The sequence below is a fragment of the Branchiostoma floridae genome, chromosome 3 (assembly GCF_000003815.2).
Source record: "Branchiostoma floridae strain S238N-H82 chromosome 3, Bfl_VNyyK, whole genome shotgun sequence".
Lineage (NCBI taxonomy): Eukaryota > Metazoa > Chordata > Leptocardii > Amphioxiformes > Branchiostomatidae > Branchiostoma > Branchiostoma floridae.
Genome location: NC_049981.1, coordinates 24,627,699 through 24,651,467, shown reverse-complemented (window position 1 = coordinate 24,651,467; position 23,769 = coordinate 24,627,699). Strand labels below are relative to the sequence as shown.

Here is a 23,769-nt window from a genome sequence, read left to right as displayed (position 1 = left end):
GAAAAATTGATTATGCCAAGGTTACAATCAATCACTACAAGCTTACAGACTTTACTTACTTGATACTTGCTTGATACTTAATAAGGTCTCCTCAGGGTTGCGCTGAGTGGCCTGCATAGACTATACAAGTGGTTAATTTATATCCAAAGCAACGAATGAACGCCTTCTGCTACTGCTGTGATCAATTATTCATTTATGCCCCCTCTGCACTGGATGGAGGAAATTGGGCGACCAAAAATGGATTTGTATGACAGACGATAAGACGATATAAATTGCATATTATATATGGTCAATGATGTATGATTAAAAGACAACAAGACACAAGTAACCTCTTTACCAATGAATGTGTGAGTTTTGTTCTCTCTATGGTCGATATTTGCGCTTTCACTGAAACTGCTAGACCTTTTCATGCACCCCTGTTCAAAGTGCTATCTCAATATGACGAAACAGGTTTTGGTAATTGAATTTGAGTGCGTAGTGAATAAAAGTCAGAAATGTGATGCCTTTGTCGATAGTCTCATCATGTTGTACATAAATGGATAATACACTTCTTTGTTGCATTTTCCTTGAGGAAGGTTATAAGATTAAAACTACTGTACGGAACCTGAAAACTGATTGATATCTGTTGTATTCTAAAGTCTTTAATTGGATTTAGGACCAAACAGGGCTTTATACCAGTTTTAAGAATCCTAAGTTCTGTTCCAGCAAGTCCTTCACAATAAAATGAATCGTGACTTTTGCTCCAAGCTCTGCTCAGTGGAAATGATCAAACGCTTACATTAGGGGACTGTATTCATGTCTCATATTGCTGATGTCTACAAAGCCGGAATGAGACCCTGGGAGCCGTGGGGCCTTCCCAAGGACTCGACAAAGACTCTAACATTCCATCCTGACTGTAACAGCTTCGGTGTTTCAGCGGACTAAAAGTCGTTTATAGAGCCAGTTTTCTTGTAATTCCCCATGTCTAATCGTACAATGATACCTTTTAGCGTTCATCGGTCACCTATTACGCCGAGTCGTACTTTTATGTGTTTAGTTTATACTATCATATATCAAAAATGTTAACGTAACATTCAAAATGTTAACTTGTCAATTCTTATGCTGTGTTCCGTGCAACATGCGTATATATGAAACTGAGAATGCAATATCAATATTAAAAGAAGAAAAAAATGTTAATCATGCATATTTTACCCTCATCATTTACAAAAACAAAATTTGTCAATGTTTTCATATTTTATTACCTTTTCTATCTTCGTTTTTTCAATTCTCTCTTATCAAAAATGCCCCCAAAACACATTTTTGCGAAAAACAAGGCTGTGTAAGCAAGAGGAACTACATGTATAAGCCTCGGAATATCGCCGTGCATTTCCATAGGATCAATTCAAGGTACTGTTAAAATCTGCAGTCATGGTCTGCTGTTATTGACGTAATGGTATGTAAGTTAATTAGACATATAGAAACGTCGATAACCAAACGTACCATTTAAATCGTCTAAGCCGTACTTCAGTATAGCACTCCCGGAACGATCTCTAACTGCTTATTTATTTTTTATTTATTTCTGTTTTCTTAGGGTTGACACACTCAACATTTTGCGCACTGCTTTTCAGGCGTGCCCTGTACAGAATAACATACACAAAATAGAATATAAAATGCTTTTAAAAATGTTCAGGGCAAAATCATGACCACTACGAAGTAAGACTGTGTCTAGCAGATAACATTAAGGCGCCTGGTCAGTATTTGCGTTTAAGATTGTCTTATCTGTTAATGGATCCTACATTAGTCTGGCACCAAGAAAGGTAAATCGGTGACGCAGGGTAAAAGATTTCTTCCTCTTTTTATTGATTGTATAATTGACGGTGTCTTGCGAAAAAGAAGTACACTAACAAGTTTCAAATAACGGAATGATGGGTATATACAATGTAGTGCTGCGTCGAAATGGTTCAGGCATCTTTACAGTGGTACTGAACACATTTTTCAGTAGTACTGACCACGAATCAAGACTGATAAAGACACCATCTTTATGATAGCACGTGAATGCTTCCTTAAGCACACAAAATTCAACCACATCTGTCAAGGCTTTTCATAGCACCGTTTTAAATGAAACTAGAGTTCCGCGAACACATACCTTTACCAAATAAACCAGGTTTGTTATGTAGAATGGTGTCTGTAGACAAATGCGTTACTCATTTCATTTTATTTTATGCTTATATGCTTGGAGTTGGTTTGTAAAATTTCGGCATTCATTATGCAAATCAGGTCCCAATTTACAATGTGTCAATATCAAATTGTATCAAGCATTACTTAAGCTATCAGCATACCAAAAATCATGATGATCCTTTGACTTATTCTCATTCAAAGTCTTTAAATACACCCCTTATACTCTTTCCTCTTCCTCAGTTACATATGTGACAACTTTGAAAGTACTATAATGGCATGCAGTGGATTTATGAACTTTTCCTAATCAATTATGCAAATTAGCTGTTAATTTGCATGATAAGTATCACATTGTATAAGTCTTCACTTAGGCTATCTACATGCCAAAAAATCATGACGATCCATCAACACGTTCATACTTTCTCATTAACTATGCAAATGAGGTCATCATTTGCATGATAAATATATATTGTCATTTCTCTCTTTCTCAGCTACATATGTGACAAGTTTTGAAGTCATATCATGGAATGTAGTGGATTTATGAAATATCCTCTTTAATTAATTAATTATGCAAATTAACTGTTGATTTGCATAATTGGTATCTCATCATGTAGGTCTTCACTTACGCTACCTACATACCCCAAAACATGATGATCCATCAACATGTTCATATTTTCTCATTAATTATGCAAATGATGTCTTCATTTGCATAATTGATATCTATCGACATTTCTCTCCTTCCCAGCTACATATGTGACTAGTTTGAAAGTCCTATCATGGAATGCAGTGGATTTATAAAATTTTCCTCATTAATTATGCAAATTAGGTGTTGATTTGCATAATCAGTATATCATTATGTAAGTCATCACTCATTCTATGTACATACTAAAAATCATGACGATCCGTAAACACGTTGTAGAGTTATTCTCGTCCAAAGTTTGAAAGGAAACCGGTGCCTGCAGTTCCAAAAAAGCCGCTAGGGGGGAAGGGCAAACTCACAGCACTTACTCTCTGCCCCGAGGGCTATCTACCACTCAAAAACCACAGAATGTCCAGAACACGAGATATATAAAATTGAGTTTCCGCTGCAGTACCTTAGCAAGCCGCTAGGGGACCCATTATCGACCTTGACCTTCGTTTTCCCGACCCCTACCCACGTACCAAATATCATCAGGATCCATCCAAGGCTTCTCGAGTTATGCTGTTAACACACAGACACACAAACACACAAGCACGCCCAAAACATAACCTTAGGATTCTGGTAAAGGTAACTAATAGCTCTTTAAATACAAAAAAATTATTGCAAGGTTTCTGAATATCTCATTTCAGGAAACAGTGATTAATACTTCTGGAGATAGCACAGTGTGTGGGAGCTTTCAGAGCTATTCCTGGAAAATGGCCTAACATAAAGAGCTTTTGATAACATCTACTATCTCAGCTGCCCATGCTGCGGGGGCATGCACCTTAAAGTTTGTGCCATCGATGTATCCTCTCTAAATCATTTCATTCATAGTAAATGAGAAGGCACTAGAAATAACCGAAAATCGGCTTTGACAGGAAATCGACGCCCACTATCAATTTCCAAAGAGTAATCGGGGACCTTTGAGGCATACAAATGAGGCTAACTATTTCCGTACTACCTCTTATGTAAGTCGACTCGCCCTGTGGGATCGGGGTTGATTTGAGCGTAAGGCGGCAGGTGGTGGTCGTCTCTAATGCACCAACGCATACTGTATCGCACCCTTTACAGCCCTGACTGCCACCTGGTCGTCTGCTCTACGGCGTTCTTGATCATTTTTTTTTATAATTTGATTTCTATCTTATAGGGCGGTCCCAAGATCACAGCTGCAGGCAACTGATTGAAAATCAGCTCAACGGTCCTGTAGCAGAGAACTTACACGCTCGATTCCCGTAGGGAAGATTCTTCGCCACAAGTCATTAGAGACGAAGAGGCAGTGAAGACAAAATGGCCAATCTTACATCGGACACGATGTACGATGAAGGCAACGGCTCCGACATCTTTCTCACCCCAATCCCTTTGTACAAGCACGACACCCCTGTCACCATCGTCTTCATCATCTCCTACCTCATCATCTTCTTGATGTGCATCGTCGGCAACGTCGGCGTCTGCACGGTGTTGGTGAAGAACCCGAAGATGAGAACCGTCACCAACCTCTTCATCCTGAACCTGGCCATCAGCGACCTGTTGGTAGCTGTCTTCTGTATGCCCTTCACCCTTGTGGACAACCTGCTGCACGGTGAGCGTTTTTATATCCTTACAATTACCAACAGATCTACGGCTTCTAACCCTGTTGTCTTTCCATAGATTTCATACAGTATTTGAAAAAAAAAACATTTGTAGTTTGTGAAGTCAAGTGTTGTTTCACAATTTCTCATGGTACTCGAAGACGTCCACATAAAAAAACACGATGTTACCAAGTTGCTATCTGAAGTGCGCATAACTCGAGAATAACCAATGCTGTGAGAGTAAATCTCTTAACATTCGCATTTAGTCAATGAAGTTGCGTTTGGGTGCCCGATGGAATCATGAGAGGTGACGTTACATGGAACAAATTGTCGCTATTGACAACGGACAACTGCGTCATCCAAAAAATCTTAAGGATACTTCTAAGAAATTGTCATTTAAACGCAGCATGTGAGAACATATGGTAGCATGGATGAGAGCTTTGAAAAATAATCGGAATATTTGGAACGTTTGTCTAAGACATTTTCTCTTATATTTTCAAGAGCAAATTGTTTTTATTTGTATTGACGATCAAACATATAGATACAATGGCCTTACCACATATGGTAGGGTGTTTATTGTTTTATAGGACATATTTGCTAGCAAAATTGTTACAATGTGTATTTAAGTCTTGATTTAAGTCCTATTTCTAGAAAAGTGAAACAGACACCTTTTTTGCACTTTACAATTGTCAGTGAATGCAATGATATAGCCCGTGGCTCGTTGAATAGGAAAGAAAGAAACATCACATGCATTCTAATGTATCACGAACAAGGCATTCACCACATTCTATGTGCCTTATCTGCCTTTCTACCACATCTTACTAACTTCTGAAGCATGCACACAAGCTCTCATATAAGAAAGCTTTAAAGTTATCTGTTGTCAATGATGATATATTTCAAAGCATCTCGCTTCATTGATCACTCTATACCGTGTTGTCAATGTTGATATATGTCAAAGTATATTTCTTCATTGATCGCTCTATTGTATTGAAAAATTATACCGCATGCCTCAATAGTTCAATCCCATTAAAAGTAGTTCAGTTTAAGCTTGAGAGCAACAGCAAACCATCGTTCAATCCTTGACTTTGAAGTAACCTATCCTTCCATCGACAGTTGCTATGCTTATTCTAGTGGAATACTCCTTTTCCGTCACGGTTTGTGTAATGACGCTAACGACGACGGAGGCACAGGTGGCAGAGTGTAACAACAGGATGCAGTGACGGTTCTTTGAGTATCGTCTGTACTGCCCTTGTAAGCTATTTTGGTTGATAATCTGAGCTGAGTGGAAGTGCAACCTAATCGAATATCTAGCTGGCTGCGGCTGCTGACTAATATTATGTGTATTCAAGGCGAATGCTGAGGCTATCTAGAAGCACTACAGATTGTCATATGGTACTGACGTGTACAAATTGCCTTTTTCATCCACAGAATATTGACCATATACTATTTGACGCTCAAAAAAATATCAATCTTTTTTTTTGGCTGGGCATGCCAGTGTGACCTTTCCTCCACATTTTCATGAACCCTCACCTTATGATCAGTTTGCCCATATGCCAAGTAATTTTCCTGGACAAGCTTCGATGACCCCTCCTTGATATCTACCTTATATATAGGCTTGCTGCAGCAGCTTGTTGTGCAGCTATGCGGTGGCCTTCACATCCAAACCATTACATGTATAATCATTTTTATATTGGATAGTTTATAAAAAGATTGCAGTTATAATCTGTACAGCCTTGACTTACGTATTTCGATGTTTGTACATTAACCGGAAAGAAGATAACTAATAAAACCTCAATCATCTTCATATGACGTAAAACAGAATGTGATATGACGATGATTAAGGTTTTTTAGTTATCTTCTTTCCGGTTAATATACAGATATCAAAATACGTGAGTCAAGGCTGTACAGATAACTGCAATCGTGCATATGGGCTACAGAACTCTGTACTTTACCATACTAAAGTCGTCAGTATACAGTAATTTGAGCATGAGTTGCAGAGGGGGAGCACGAAAACAGGACACGGGGATAATCATAGCTGCATGGACGTCATTGCCGGTTTGCCACATAATCAAAACGCCTGTTGGTGGCATTTCAAAAGGCTACGGGATGCTATTATATAGTATCAGATTGACACGAATTGCCTTGCCAATCACGGAAATGTAACGCGTAGCTAGCAGGTGTAAGTATTCACAGAAAAATCTTGGTTGAAACTTCTGACATTCAAAGTAACAAAAATGCTATGTCTGAAAGGTATACGTCCATTTGTTTGATAGTCATATGCAATATGTAGCTGCGAGTTGATCAGTCAAGTTTGTATGTCAATTAAAGCAAAATATTTCGACAAACAAGAGGTCTGATACGTCCATGAAATAGCCGGGCCAGGTAGCCAAGGCAGAGATGTACACAATGATATGTATGTTATGCAAATGAAGACCTAATTTTCATGATTAATGAGAAACTTATACAAATCTATTATTTTCAATAACTGGAGTTCAATTAATGTAACACGTTTAATGACTGGAGGAAAATAAACAGATACCAAACATAGAAATGATGAACTGTTTTGCATAATTAATGCAAAAATAGCAAAATTGCTTAATCATAAATGATGGAATTTTTTACTTGTGACACGGTGTAAGCTAATCAATGATAAACATCGACATACATAAGTTATGCAAATAAGTATGTCCTTTGCATAACATCTTCAAAGGCTCTAAATATTTCATGAAGATATGAGGTCGCCTAACTCTAGTTTCAAATTTTGTTTTGTTTACCATAAGTTTTACCGAACAGGCCTCTGTGATACGATTGAATAGCAATAAACTGTATGGCGTTTGTAGTAGAGAGCAACTCATACCTCACACAAATCATATGTATCGTTTAATTCGTTTAAATAATAATATTATTTTCTATTTGCTTTTGGACAGACGAGGACAATGTGGCACTGCACTCAAGTTTTGTAACTTATATTAACAGTGCCACATACTAGGTACAGACAGAAGGTAAATATAGTATTTACCTACCCGACCAAAATCAGGCACTCATTTTTTTCACCTGGGTGAAGTGAGGAAGGTCGTGTAAATTGCCTTTCCCAAGGGCACAACGTCGGGGGCACGGCGGGGATCGAATTCAAGACCTCTAGATTCCGAGCCGAACGCTCTACCGGTTACGCCACGACCGACGCCACAATGAGCAATTAATTGTGTTGGGCATCCCTTCGTTACCTTCACCTACACCCTAATCTTGAATAAAAATCTTCACCCATTAAGGTAGGTGGGTAGGTCGGTATCTAGTTTACAGTACATGTACATAAAAATGCACTTGCAAATTGCTCTGGCCGAGAAGCCTGTTTGTGTTGACCTCACACAATCAGATACGAGGCAGACTGTAATCGATGTATTTAAAGGGTGCTCATGTTACCATTGAAAAAAATGCAAGTTGCCTTTTAAGATCACGGGAAAGCAATGTGACAAAAAGAATCTGCCAGAAATCTTGGTTTATACATCTAGTTGGGTAGCCATGGCGGTACGTCCTTCACAATCACGTTATGAATAATAAGATAGCTAAAAATGATTTTCACAAGACGCGCATTTTTGTGTGAGCATGAAGTAATTCGATCACGGGTTATAGATGCATGGTAGAGCGCAAAAACAGACGTCGCTTGATCCATTACTTTAAAACTGGAAAAGCCCGGAATTGCCTCGGATGCTACTATGAGCCGTGTGGACGTTAGTGCACCTCCGGCGGCATTGACGCGTCGTGACTTCTTCTTCGTTCTTTCTTTTTCTGTATCGGGTTCTTTCCAAACGCTGTAAGTTTCATTAGGTGCTAGAGAAATAAAGATGGACTTGATAAAAGCGCCTGTTGGGGCTATTTCAAAGCGCTACTGGGTACCGGGATTCTTGTAGAGGGATAATAGAAATACCCTTTCTGTAAAAAACCCACATATACTGTTACAGTATTAATTTCGAGTTATATGATTACGAGTTACCAATACTAAAAGTATGTAATTTGGTTTTTGGCTAGGAGCGTCGTGAGTACACCTGCGACTTCCTTTTGCTTGAAATCTCAGCTGCGCACACGTCAGTGCAGCGCGTCTGCTACTTATCGGGACGTTATATCTGAACGCTTGATACTTATTGGGGGCGTTTCAAAACGGTACAGGATACTACATAGTAATAGAGGGATAAAAGCACAATAATGTAACAATGTCTAAGATCTTTGCAGATGACACCTCTCCCTTGTTATATAATTATGTGCCTTGTATGTTCCGCTGGCGCGGCATACGTGTGTCTGTCTGGCATCGGGAGAATTTAATGACTGAAAATTTAGAACAATCTCTGAGCAGACGTAAGGGTCCTGATTAGTTCCAGTGTTGCTTTGGTGTTTCTGCAATAAGGTCTATTCAGTCCTATATCTTTTCAGTTCACTTTACCACTCTTCAACAGTGAAAAAGTTTCATGTCTATTTAAAAAAAAGCTGATCTTAGCCGATGCATCTGCTTTTGGATTGCATTAAGCCAGTCGTAAAAGTTCCGAATTGTATGCTTCTACTTAATGCATTTGTTCAGCCTGCAGAAATGCAACATTATGAGAACAAGATCAACCCATAACCACAATCTGAAGAACAAATTCATATTTTTATGAGAAACACTGTTCACCGACAAACAAATGTAGCTCACAAGATTTAACTCCGTACGGCAAATCTAATGAAGCAAGAACTGGAGAGCTAGCGATGTGTAAAACAAGTTTTTTTTTTAATACGTCAGATCAAAGAGGCAATCTTCTATGAAGTTCAAGTAGCAGTGAAGTATAAGGAAATGATGGGAAAATCAAGCCTTATCAGGACGGATGATAACTGTATGCAGCTCTACATGTTAAACGTTTCTAAAACGAGCTTGTTAGTAGATGACAACCAAGGGCTCATGCTTAGCCACTTTTGTATGTAGAGTTGCAAAATTGGATACAAAATGAATATAATTTGTTCATCTGATTGCTCATTGACTTTAAAAAGTTACTCAGAAAAGTTACAATGTGTGACGAGCGGGAGAATCTTTATAATTTAACGTCGGGTTCTCTTTTCGTAACAACTAGTTAAGCTTTACCGTAGCAACGTACTGATTGCCCTTCTTCTTCGTGAAAACTAAATACTACGCTACCGCTGATTGCAAACAGACTTCAGGGGCGTATTTCTATCCCTTGTGAATTACCATGTTTATCCACACAATATCAGTCTTCCAAAAGGCCCAAGACTTATAAACGGTTTCTTTAGAGCTGATTGCTCAGTCCCGGAAAACTGATCACAGATTCCCCCCTTCAGGGCAAGACATTTCAAGGTAATGGCAGGAGGAATGGCATGTGGCCTAGTGATTTGAGTGATATGAGTGATATACAAGCCACACTGATCAAACCATATGAGTGACCTTCTTAAGGTATCAGAAAGGCTGAAAGAAGCAAGCAAAGAAAAGCAAAAAGTCGGTGACAAATATACCTCTTTTATCAGATCTACGTGGTCAGAGGGGTTGAACGAATGGTGGAATATACAGAGCATGGTGCATATACTAGACTATAGATTCGGTGAGATGCCCACCTAAGACTGTGATGTATTCTCTACTCGTTTGGATAAACTGACGTGTCGTCAAGATACCCTTGCGTGGAGCTTATAGAGTATTCATTATAGAGTTTTCACAACTTGCACACGTTCATAGGAAAATTAGGCAATGCATCATGGCTTTGGGGCTGTCAAATTATGTGTTTGAAGTGCTGTTCAAAGTTTGAATAATTGCCACCGCATTTCCTAGGCTCCGTTTTTGGGAAAGGAACGAGGGCAAATCTGAAAACGCCACAAACTAAGACATGATTGCCTTGGTGGGAAAATAATTGGAAATGGATGAGGATAAAATATTACAATTTTTTAATACATCCCGGCGGTGTAAAGCACTGAGACATAAATGGCAAAGAGTCATGACTTCACTGCGTTATTCTCTTCTTCCCTCAATATTTACCACCCACGACGCACTCCATTACTCTTTGGTAATGTCATTCAAATCAAATCTAATGAACCATTTCCATTCGGGAAAATATATGTTGTAGAACTGCACAGGTCTTTGGACTTCAGTCATTGGTCCCTCAAACACCCGAGTGGGGTCCATTTGGACCCCAGTCGTAAATTTTGAAGTACCTTTTGAACATTTTTGATCGGAAGAAAAATTCCTTCCGTGACAACCAACCTTCCGTGTTAGCCAATATCTTTTATATCTTCTCCTAAGCTTTTATGGAGTTTGGTACAATACTGTGGAAAATATAAAGAAAGTCCGTGATCAGTCCGTCTGGGGTCCAAACGGACCCCAGCCAAAAAGTGCAGCTTTTGAAACAAAGTTTTGAGTCTAACTCCCTAACTACTTATCCTATCACCACTAAACATGTAAAACTAAATCCTCATAAAAAATTCTGTCATCGCCATATAATATGACGACATTATGACGTCATTTAGCTTATAATGGCGGCCATCTTGGATTTTGACTAATGACGTCATGAAATTAGCATAAATTATAAATTTTCAATCATGACAATAGCATTGAACTTCATAGAATTTTATTGTTGGAAGAAAACAAGCATGTTTTACCAAGAAAACCTTGTTTAAATCGAAATTGGAATTTTTTTGCAAAAATATGCCTGTCAGAATTACGTTGCCATTGCAACCCCAAATAATGATAAATTTATTTTTGACAAAAAAATTTTGCTAACAATATTTTGTGTTGTATCACCAAGTTTCATAGCTTTAGCACCAGCCGTTCATGAGTTACGCGACATAATAGTTGCTGAGGGCCTCAAAATTCCCCTCTCTGGTCAGAATAGGTTTAGTGCAAAACATGGTCCTTCTGATCTTTTGCATACATTATGATAATGAGGTGGAATTAGCAACACCTTAACATGTCAAAATATTCCTCTTATATTAACGAAGCAATATATGTACAATGATCACCAATAAGAATTGGAACTGAGATTTTATGAACAAAACATTTTGGGGTCCGTTTGGACCCCACTCGGTCATTTTAGTCGCAAAAAAAGGTCGGGTGCTTGAGGGTTAAGACCACATTCGGTATATGAGGCAACGATTTTTCTTTCATAAAAGAAACTTTGACTGAGTTGAAAATCGATAAGACTAAGAGGGAGCAGAACTGACTGATACCATTCGGTCTCTGCGGAGGATCCATAATGTACACGGCTTCAACTCTTACCCGTACCAAAGTTTTCTAGAACGGTGCGATGCTTGTATTGCTGATATCATTAAAGTTTTATTTTATTTCATACGATTTAAGTATTTTTCAAATAAAAGGCTGTTCATCTACACTCTATTTCATGAGAGACCATAGCACTAATGGATATACATCTCAGATAAAACAACTCACTCACTCACGGTCCATAACCACAGTGGTCGTATGGGATCCACGACATCCATCAGGGGTGATCATCGCCCAAACAAACAAACAAGACATGGATCTAATAGCTAATTCACCCAAAATATTTTATTTTCCTCATTTTGATTTTTCACTTTAAAGCCAAACGCCAGTCAAATGGCATATTTAGCAACATTTTAGGATTTGTTCTTCTAATTTTGTAAAGTTAGTGGTGGATATTACCCTTTGAGTGCCTTTGTTTTGGCCTGGTACAATTGTGATTAATTTTTCCATTCCCTTGTCAGCACGCATGCGCACCTGGCGGTATGACATCCGTCTGACTCTGTATGTGTGGCATTCGCCAATACTAACTAAAAAGACAATTTACAAGGCAATTCCAAATACCAATATCCAAAGAATAGATGAAAAGTTTTACCTTTAGGTAAGACCTACCTTTATACAAATTGCAGGTCATTTGCCAAGTATATCATGGGAAGATCCAGTTTTGTGACAAATCCAGTTTTGTGACGAATAAGAATGTGAGCCAAATTTTTCGCTTGGCACAATCTTATACTCTAATGCCTTTATAAAGTTACTTGTACTGGATCCAGCAGGTTTTCACTACCCGGCATTGCACTCAACTTCAAGATTTTATAAAGAATAAACGATTTAGCCTTCAAAACTCTGAGAGTTTAACTTACGGGTCATCAAAAGCACTTAAGTAAAGTAATGACCTTTGCGAAATGGATGCAAAAGACATTTTCTAGCAAACGCAGGATATGCCCCTCTGTTATGTTCTAGACAAATATGAATTTAGAAGTGACATGATCTTTATAGAATAAAAAGATATCGACTCCCCGAATAAAATTATATATGCTACATAATGTTACATGTTGTTATTTATTTTACATATTATGAATTAGGTACTAGTCATTATTTGATAACACATCAACCATCCTGACTTAGGACTTCTACATGCACAAACCCTTTATTTGTATTCTCGATAGAACTTCGCCTTTTGCAATCCACATTTCTTACATTCCTGCAATAACTCCCAGCTCATTTGGGCGAAAACAGGAGATGGTGGGAAGAAAACAAGTTCGACATAAATGTAAATTCCCATCCTTTCCAACCGAAAAGTCTGAAACTGACCAGAAATCTAATTTAGCACTTTCACATCTTGCACAGGTACTGTGGAACGGGCAATTTACGGGTAAAAGGAGAGATTTGCCATTACATTAACCTTGTACCGACCACTTAGACTTTTGAAAAATTGGTCCAATCTGTCCTTCACCCCAGGTAACCCAATCTTATCTTCAAATTCCTTTCCTTCTCTTAACCTTGGGTAACTTCGATAGCCTAGCGGGTAGATAACTTATTTACAGTGGGATGGTGACCTGCTGGTCAGGGCTGTTGCCCCAGGACCGGGAGATACCGAAGTTGAATTATTGACAGATTCTGGTGTTGTGCTCTTGCAATTGTAAAATACACTTTACACCAATTGCCATAATTGACTCAGGTTCAAATGAAGAGCCACATTTCAAGCACATTAAAATCGAGCCCATTCCAGTGTAAGTGCCTGAAATAAATAGACACATACTTCCAAACTTTTTCAGTGGCCATCTCTTCCCCGTTACAGTTGCTACAATAAAAGATTTACATTTTTTTTTAAATAAAACGTTGAGTATTTACACATCAAGGTCTCAAAAAAGATTAGCCATAGTCGTTTTAAGATATCTGCCAGGGGGTGGAAACTTCATCCCTTTCTGTTACAAAAGCCACATACTTTTTAAACAATCATGTCCAAATTGCGAGAAATCGAAACCAAGCATTCTGCTGAAGCACCGTAGATAGCCACTAGGAAGCCCATCACCGAACATGACCTTCGATTCCCGAACTATTTCCTATAATAATCTACAGCTTCAGGAGCAGCAACACAAGCTGAAAACGTTCGGCGAATCATTTCTGCTTTGAAGAAAAAAATCTCAAAAGAATGGAGGCAACGGCCTACAATTGCTTCGAGACAGCGTAATGGTGGTCCACCTGTACGCAAAATTCAATTTGGCTTGCTGCACTTTTCTTTGATTGAGTCTTAAATAGAATCACCCGCCAATGTACTGACGTCATTTGTTCACCTCACTTTTACTTATTCTCTAGCCTTTTGACAAGGTTTACTTGGACTATTCTTCATTCTTCCATTCCTTTTAGAGACACATTTCTGGCTTTTCTTGCTCCTCCATGGGCACTAAAATGTTTGTATCAGGAATATCTATTCACGCTAAGCACGTTACTTCACTTCACTCTAAGCCTTACTGATTTGATTATAGGGTGCCATTTTCTTGACATTCCGAACTAATAGGAAGATGGGCAGAAAATATTGCCTTGTAATGAATTGTGAGTGGGTAGGAGGGTTGAACTAATATGACTCAACACACCAAATAGGGTACATCAATCGAAAACATCTCTATTTTTGTTCTTTCACACCGTTCTATTTAACTATATGTGGTCAGGTGTTTTTTCTGTGCAATTTATGGCAAATATATAGCATTTTGTACACCGTATAGCTCTTCATATGTTTAGAAACTTGATGCGAGCACAAATGTCCATTTTCTCAATACATGTCTTATAACATTTTCCCACTGCGGCGGCAACCGTTATCGACCAACGAGTGATCAAAACTTCAAGCAATTGAGACGACTTTTATTCTAAATCTTTTAAAAAGTTTTATGTGTCTACTAAATCCTAAGTTTACTTCTTGGACTACATTGACGGGAAAAAAAGATTTCTAGAAATTAATGTCTGGGTAGTGAGCAGGTGTAAATCGTTTAGTCATGTATCCACAGAGTATGATTCCTGTAAGAAAAATACAGCGTGCTCCGGGTACTATCAGACACCGACTTCTTCTTCTAACATGAATGGAACAATATTGACGTACTTTAAATCAAACTAGTTAGAAAAAGTATTTGAATCTTCAGGCTAATTATCAGGTGACGTTTTACCACAAAGGCATTTTGGAATCCAGCCGAGTATTAATGTAAACATATTTACCAAAAGGTTAGAAACTGCGTCATTTCGTTTTCCTCTCACGTCGAGGCTGGACATCGTACCGTGTAGAGTAGACCAAGTAGCAATCTGGCATACACTTAGGACACCATAAATATCTTGACAGATGACAATAACCTTTTGTTTTCACATTTTGAAATTGTATGCGTGTGATATATATGGGCGGAAACAATTCAACATTGTAGATTCTGTAGTATACTTGATATAATTGTTAAGAATGGAATCCATTACTCTCCTAGCAGAGATTAGACTTCGGCTGTTTTTTTTAACGTTTTTAGGCGTTCTTATCGGGCTTTCTATTTTTCTATGTCTCGCGACCTAACCAGTAAAACTCCACCACGTTTTCCTCTATGCAGATTACAGACCTGTGACTTAGCATGCTGTGGTTCAACTCTTGCAGACAGCTGTTAATAACGTTATCCGTCTCCAAGTTCGGCTCTATACTCACATTGTACTTTCTCCAGCGAGATCTTTACCATGTCCAGGCCCTTATAACCGTCCCTGCATAGAGACGGATGATGCTACAAACATGTGATCCACAGCTTGCTGCGTCAAGTCCAATCTGTCAAGAATGTAGTAGATGCTGTGGCTTTATTCTTTGACGAAGACTGGTGCAGTACGGTCAAGTATAATCATCTGTGTTGACCATGAGTTGTCAATGGAATTCGCATCATGTTTGCCTTTTAAAAGGTTAGTTACGTATAGCGGGCATGGTATCATTGCCAATAGCATGTTGACGCAACCTTGAATTAAGCGCGCAACCGCATACTGCACACCGCCGAGAATAATTGATTCCACCGCACAACAGGAGCGACTTTCATCGTGAACCGTCACAGCACAAGAGAAAACTGATAGGGTCTCAGTTCGACGCCAACGAAATTCGTTTTCATTGATTACATCAAAGACTCCTTTGTGATTCACTCTCGGCTAAGAAGCTGGTAAAGTACATTACCGGAGGCAAAGACCTATACTTTGCATCCAAATATGTGGCTTCCGCACGGCAATTATTCTTTACAAAGATTCAATTTCCAAGGAAAGCTTAACAAGCGGGTGCAGTTTCATGATATGTAATTACGTTCGACAGCCGTGTGGGACTTTTTATTTAGTGTTAATGCACCAATTTGCTTGATTTTTGGCATGTTGGTAATTTTTTGCAAAACATTATGATTGTACCCCCACAGTAGTGTTTTCAGTTAATGCATAATTACAGGGTGACATCCCCGTACTACAACCAATGCATTGGTATAGTCCACTGCTAATTGATCATCTATTTTGGAGGAAGATAGCTAGAATTGATGAAGAGGAGAAGGGAGTTAAAATGTCACTAAGGTTTGTGATGGCTAGCGCCGGCTAGGGCATCAAGAAATTACCAATCAAACTGATCTACGGTGATACAAGATGTTTGATTTCTTGGTTGATTTCTGTAGCGTTTGCCCGGTCATGTATGCACAAGTATGTATATTATCAAAGTTGTCCAGTTCATTTTAGATAATAGTATTGTCTAAATTGACTCACTTGATACACAATCGGCTTAAATGTCAACAAGGACTGACGATAAAAAGGGATTTCTGATGCATTACCAAGAGAAGCCACTAAGAGGCCAGAGCTGAATGACAACTTTCGTTTTCAATAGATCTATGCAGATTCTAAAACATCATCACAATCATTCCATACCTCACTGAGGTATTCTGGCAAAAGTATGCATACTCCCAAACACACAAAGCACACAAGCTAATTCCAAATATAACCTTCAATCATTACATAATAGGTACTCCTTTCACGGGTACACCTATCCATTATGTTGCAGGTCTTATCATTTGATAATCCAACCATGTGATTCGACAGTCTATTTTGCACCCAAGACTGTTCTACCTATTTTGAGCTGCTGTTACTACATAGCAGTATATTGTATGATGTACAATATGCACCACTTCAATCACCACAGTCCATTTGGAATCAGATTTATCATGTTGGCCCCATCAGAAAGAGGAAGGCAGTACTTAATCGTAATGGAACTTCTATCTATAAACGTACTTTCCTCCTATCGTAAAACGTTATGATTTTCTGTAGTTTGTTGGGAGGATGTTCTCTGTAGACATTTAACAGGGGTTCCACCAGCGTTTATGCATTTCTGATCCCCTTTCCGATACTAAACATGAACAAAATTTACTATATACATTTTGCAGTTGCTAGTGAATTATGTAGGAGTGTTTCAATTGTAATTCTCAGCGAGCATGAAAATACCATAAAGCTGCACCCATGGCTTCCCTAAGGCTATGTCTATGATCGCGAACTTTTCATTTTTATTTTACGTTGATATTGACTGCATCTCAATGAATTAGAAACATTTTCACTTTCAACAGCATACGTAATCAGTGCTTATTATCATAATTTATGCAGAAAGTCGAAAACTGTGTTTTACACTAAAATACTATATTTCTTTCAAAATATTCGTCTAAGCATCTATAACTTACTGCTGTAATAGCAGTGATAAGGAATACCTGGTATTTTATTGACATTATTTGATATCTACGTAATACATGATTCATAATTGACTGGGGCCATTTTAACCCCACAGAACCAGACAAAAACTTTCAAGTATTATTGTATAAATAATGGGCAAAACTCGATGAAACATTGGTAGATGTTGTAAGACATGTATACAAACAAATTCATGGAATGAAATTTTTCTCTGTTTAAAAATGTTGCTATGGCAGATAAAAAAAATGACCCCATACGGTCGGATGAGGGTTGATCTTAGCCCTATCTCAAAAGGTAGCCCTGTCCGCAACAGTAACCGTAACTCCACCAATCAAAGCAGCAAAACTGGCTTCACACCGGGGAAGCACGTCCATACATAGACTCCTACAGAGCACGACCTAGCACTTGACAAGGAACTTTAACACGAGCACAAAAGAAAATCCAACGAGAGAAAGCCCTGGAACAGACCCAAATTTCTCTTTGCCTTGAACCTTGTAGTTTAATCCCTCCTCCCACCACAGTAATGCCCCTTGCCTCTTGGAATGAGTCGTTATTGGATTTAACCTCTCTGCTTGACATGAAAATGACCTGTAAAATCCTGGCGAATACAACATGTCCAAGAGCTTCCTTTGATCGCAAGCTGGGGTAAATGATTGGGTGCCGACTTCGTGCAACAGCAATCCCACTGGTAGAATCCAATGATCACTTGCCGAGATAACGATAGAGTTGCCGTTAATCGCCTGTTTGAGTCCTTTCATGCGAATTAACATTTCTTGGAAAGCGATACTTGGTGACTTTGAACTTCAACTGAAGTGAGCCCCCTCTTGCACATTCAGGACCTTGCTCCTAAACTTGCTCACGATCGTTTCCACGATCGTCTGCACGAGCAACCTCCATGGAGGAGCTCTGGTTGGCGGTAGGTTCGATGTGTTCAGACCATTTTTGGCCACGTCTTGCCGGACAACCATACTCCAGTGATTTCGCAGCCATTTTGCAAACCAGTATGAATGACCTACTCGAGTAATCCCAACCGAGATCCGAACGCTTTCGAGTCAACTCTTAAACACTCCTAACCACTTCGACCTCAAGCCGTCCTGACCTATTGCCACCCGATTGCCAACTCTGTAGTGTAGGGATCAAAATGCTGACTTACTTCCAAATTTCCCAACCCATTAACTCTCACTCTCGAATGTTAAAAATACTTTTGAAACGTTCAAGTCAGCAGCAGCCAACCGCGCCGACCAGTTACCAACCACAGCCGATCTTCCTGCAAAGCAATTTTTTAACATGTCCTGAGGAAGGTTGGGAGAGATTGTAAACAATGGAAATTAGTGCAAGAGAAAGGAGAAAGAATATAGATAGAGCTCTTCAATGGAAATTATGGCACATTTTGCATATGTAATGGTCCTTGGTGCATTAAGCACGTGAAAATATCGACATGCTTGGCTCTGTATACTTTAGAAAATTGTTGCCCCGGCATCACACTTTGATGTGTATCAAACCGTTTATCTTTTGCTGTATGTTGTTTTGCAGGTAACCCTTTCGGAGACGTCATCTGCAAGCTGCAGCCATTGGTTCAGGGTATCTCTGTCGGTGCCTCTATCTTCTCGCTTACGGCCATAGCGGTGGACAGGTGCGGCATGTTCGCGATGGGGAGGGAGCAGGGCATTTTGGGGTTTTCCTCAGTCACATTCCAAAGGGACTTCGCAGTGGGGGTACTCGGACGCCAAGGGACACCGACTTCAAGTTACATCTTGCAGTCACATTTCAAAACCTATGCCACATCCAATAGTTTATTAGCTGATAAAATAAGGCTGTAAACGACACGGTGGGGAACCGGTTTAGGTTTAGCCGAAATGGATGGTGGATTGTAGACCTTTTATTGTGTAGAATACGTTTTTTGTTAATAAGTTTTAAACAATGTAATGAATATTTACATGTTGGGTGGACCGTGGAGAACAACAATAGCGTAGTCTAATGGTAGTTGTTAAAACATTGAACTAAATTATAAAGAATTTAGATGACCCTGATCATAAAATGGAGTAAGCCTTGCACCTAAGCATTTGGCATTTTAGACAGTCAATCTCTGTAGTTGTAGCTATGGTGTTTGAGTGGATTCCACCCCGTAACAGAATCCAGGAAGTGTGTCCAGGCGGGCTGCAACATTCGGGGACCAAGATGACCCCAGTACGCTCACGATGGTCTGGTAACAAGGCTGACCACATAGGACGGGGATAGTTTTGATCGCTAATTATTTTAACTACTTCTGCTGTTGTGTAACGCCCGGGGTCACATTTACAAGCCGAGGTCCGACCGGAAAGATTGCGGGAACTAAAGAGTATGGTATACACAAAGACAACAAAACACAAAAAAAGGTTTGTGTTAATAGTTGGAAAATAATCAGCGTAATCTGTGTACATTTCTTGATAAACACTGTTATCGTTCACGCAACATCCCAACCGGGACCCGGTATAGAAATGTGTCCTTAGCATTGTATCAAGAAGGTCTACGTGGGTAATTTTACAGTTTCGTAACATTCCATTCTTTGATATTCCATCTACACACTCAGGTTCCAGGTCATCATCAATCCACGAAAGCCGAAGATGTCAAGATGTCGGTCTGTGCAGATCATCACTGCCATCTGGGTGTTCAGCGCCCTCATCATGTGGCCACAGGCTTTGGTGATCGAGAACAAAGAAGAGGTACTGCCCGGCTACCAGAACCAGACCATGCAGTTCTGCGATGAGCAATGGCCGTCTGTTGAGTACAACCAGGTACAAGCCTCTCACAGAGAGATCATGATTCTTAAGCATGAAAGCGTATCTGGGATAGTAACGTCTGGTTTGACAACAAGAAAATAAGTCACCCAAACAAAGCTAAATAATCGATACTTCGCTTTTGTCAGTGTCTGATCTAGAATGTTGGTTGGTTGTTTCGTTGGCTGCTTGCTTCTTGGTTATTTGGTTGTCTTATTTCTCTACTGTTTGCTTAAAGATATTGAATGATTGTTGTTTGGTGGTTTGATTTTTCTTGTTTTTGACCTGGGAAGAGAAATTGGATGGTTTGTGGAATACTCGAAATCTTAGCATTCATTCATTTTAGACCTTCTAGATGGACCCAAACTTTTCTCTCAGAAAACGGAAACTTTCCTCTCAGAATACTTCAGAAGATCGATCTTTGTTAATTAACGTGGCTGAAAATGTATAGCGTGCCCCGGAACATTGATTGTTTTAGATGGAGTGGGATTCTAGAATTTTTCACACCAAACGTGCGTCACACGTTTCGTCAAAAAGTAATGAGGCCCAGTGCGGTGAACAGATTGGTCCCGAGATGGCTGATTACGTGTATTACCGCCCAGTTGGAGCGTAATGTCTATAGTTCAGTGATCCAAATCCATCAATCTGCTACAGACTCAGGTACAGTGAGGACAAAGTTTCCATAACTGCCTGGTGTGATGCTGTATATGTAGAAGCATTAAATAATTCGGCATATCCCTCTTAGGTCACTTGCAGGTAATATAAAACCGGCAGTCTTGAATTATGGGAGAATACGTACAACACAACCGTCAAAATGAGTTTAAATTTATAGACGTCCAGAGCAATCGTTTCAGAATTAATTTCAGGGCACAAAGCGTATTGATAAAGACTTGAATCGATGACTGTTATTTAATTATGTACCGCTACAAATGACCAAACTACGACTAAAGTCGAAGTTAGAGATGCAGACACTTGCAAAATCCAGCCGCAGGTAGACAGGAAATATCCATTTGTCATTTCCTAAATTCCTACCCTCTAGATATTTTTGAAGCCGTTATCTCCAACTGCTTATTCCCTCAAATATAAATCGAGAATGAAACAGGAGGATATACCTGACATAACTTTTTATCCTCTATCGTGGGACATTTTCATATGTCGCCTGGTGGATGGGCGGAATAGTTAACAGAGCAACTGAAAAGAAACACCAAGTATGTGTCTTAGGAACTTTTCTGTGTAAGCCCATCCCAGTAATCGAAATTCATCAATTTGTTACAGCCCCGCTCGGGTAAATGAACTTTAAAGGTAAACATTCCCAACTGTTATGCTGTTAGCAGGTTGTCAATCCACTTTATCTTGGGAATAGTACATGTATAGAAAGGCCTATCCCACTTCTTCCACGGCCTTTTACCTCCCTAACCAAATTTACATACCCATTTTCACCCAAGTGGAGTGATGAAGGTGGTATTAAGTAGTTTTCCCAGAACACACCGTCTAGTCAGTTTTAGGAATAGAACGCGTGACGTCTCGATACCGCTTCCGTTAGCCAAGCCTTTTGTAGTTAGCAAGACCTAAGTATGCACGCATGTCATTATATATCATAGTACCGTTTCTGATGCAGTATCAAGTATAGTTGCCAGGAGGCTCAAACTCGACCTTGAACGTCCCTTTAAATTTCTTATTAAGTTGTTGCTAAGAAAACACATACACATCAACAAACAACACCAAAAACTATTATCTTCATTTTCTATGGAGATAACGAATGACAAGACAAATTTGTTATTGTTGATTCTACATGTAGGCCTACACAGTCATGCTGTTTATCGTCATCTACATTGGACCTCTGCTGATTAACGTGTACCTGTACATCCGGATCTCCTTCCGCATCTGGTACAAGCCCAACCCCGCTATGGCCTCCAGCCGATCATCCAAGATGTCCAACCTGACGCAGGTAGTGTTCTGCACCTCATGTTTATTGGATGAACACAAACAATAAACACATGCACAAACACACACACACACACACACACACACACACACACACGCACACAACCACAAACACAAAACGTATACACACACGCGCACACACGCATAACGTTACACATACAAAACGCAGTATTTCACGCGTCTTTCTGGTTGCGTGCTCGTAACAGTTCCATGTATCGTGCTTAGTGGACATGCTCAGAATAATGTTCCCGTTGACAACAGTCGTTGTAATTTGCTATTTCAGGTGTCCAAGAAGAGAGTCCGTGTGATCAAAATGCTGATCACCGTCCTGGTGTTGTTCGCTGTGTGCTGGCTCCCCATCCACGCCTGCCTCCTCATCGACTCCTTCAAGCGCCACAAGATGACCATCTGGCAGCGCAGCTTTCTGTACGCCTACATGTTCCCGATAGCGCACTGGCTCCTCTACTTCAACAGCTCCATCAACCCCATCGTCTATGGCTACTTCAACACCAACTTCAGACGCAGTTTCGAAAGTCTCTGCGGTGCCGCCTCTCCACTTGAAGACAGCGGCGGTACCAGTGGGAAGGAACTGAGAGGAAACGGCCGCCCGGCAAGTGGCCGTACCTATAAAGTGAAAATCGAGATGGCGTCCACGGGAAACGGGTTGACACGGTCGCTTCGTACTGTGCAGCGCGACAGTCGGCGCAGAAAGTTTTCTCCCCCGAGCAATATGAATGGTATCACCGGTAGCAATGAGGCTGTCGAAGAGATGTCGCAAGAGAATGAAATTGTCAACATGGCGGAGACGAGGATGTAACGCGGTGACACAACGTGACGAGGTGACGAAAGTCTTAGTAATACGGAGACGTCAAACGTATAACCAAATGACAATTATATTTGGCCCCGCAACATCATTCCGAACATTTATCTCAGCCATCGTACAGTCAACAAAAATGGGAAACTTGCTATCTTGCACGTATAATGGCAATCAATTACCATCTATATAATGATTATCATGATCAATTTCATAATGAAAAACTGTTCGTGAATGTAAAAATGTCAGTAATTTCAGAAGACTGAAAAGCAGTGTCAGTCCAGTGCAGCTACTAAAGCTATACTGCTGGTTATGATTGCTGATAGTGATGGGACAAGCTGCCGCAGCTTCTGTCTGTATTATCTGGAAGTTCTTCTTAAAATGTTAGTAAGTAAAGTATTGCTTTTTTTGTAACGTGGTGGATTCTTCTCTAATACTTTTATGTGATTGAACAAGTTAATGATTTAACACCTACATGTTTTTAAATGTCTAGATGTATATTTAGAATAATTAGTGCTCGATTCTTCTTATCTTCAGTCGCAGACATGCTCGTGACATATCCATCTATGAATCAATTCATCAAAATTAGTAACACATTCATATTGAATTTCATTTCATGAAGATGTTGAACTCTTTTTCATATGGCTATACCTCATGCAGTGTATTTTGGATCATAATATGGTCTTCGACCTCTATTTCTTGTCAACTTATTAAATGTGTTTTTGTGCCTTGTTTTTGTGAATTGTTTTTGTGCCTGTAAAAAAGAATCGGCTTATATACGCAGTGCCAATTACGTACAACACAATTAAATAATATAAATGGATAGTGTTTAGACCTAGTGATTTTAGAGTAAGCCAGACTACATACATGGTGTAAGTAACTATCGCGTTATTCGGATACTTATGTCAAAG

General features: G+C 39.5%; 1 protein-coding gene across 1 annotated transcript; it reads left to right on the top strand.

The window, feature by feature from the left end:
- The first annotated feature begins 3,985 nt into the window (after window positions 1-3,985).
- On the top strand, window positions 3,986-23,532 carry LOC118411774 (neuropeptide FF receptor 2-like). Its single transcript, XM_035814259.1, has 5 exons — window positions 3,986-4,412; window positions 18,878-18,977; window positions 19,914-20,118; window positions 21,899-22,048; window positions 22,328-23,532. The coding sequence occupies exons 1-5, from the start codon at window positions 4,121-4,123 to the stop codon at window positions 22,859-22,861; spliced, it is 1,281 nt and encodes a 426-aa protein (XP_035670152.1). The 5' UTR covers window positions 3,986-4,120; the 3' UTR covers window positions 22,862-23,532.
- Window positions 23,533-23,769: the final 237 nt, after the last annotated feature.

Bases quoted from the DNA above. Each gene is read 5' to 3' on its own strand.
- LOC118411774 (XM_035814259.1), top strand. From the start codon at position 4,121: ATGGCCAATCTTACATCGGACACGATGTACGATGAAGGCAACGGCTCC. The intron at 4,413-18,877 runs GTGAGCGTTTTT...GTTGTTTTGCAG, and splicing joins TGTGGACAACCTGCTGCACG to GTAACCCTTTCGGAGACGTC. The intron at 18,978-19,913 runs GTGCGGCATGTT...CTACACACTCAG, and splicing joins ACGGCCATAGCGGTGGACAG to GTTCCAGGTCATCATCAATC.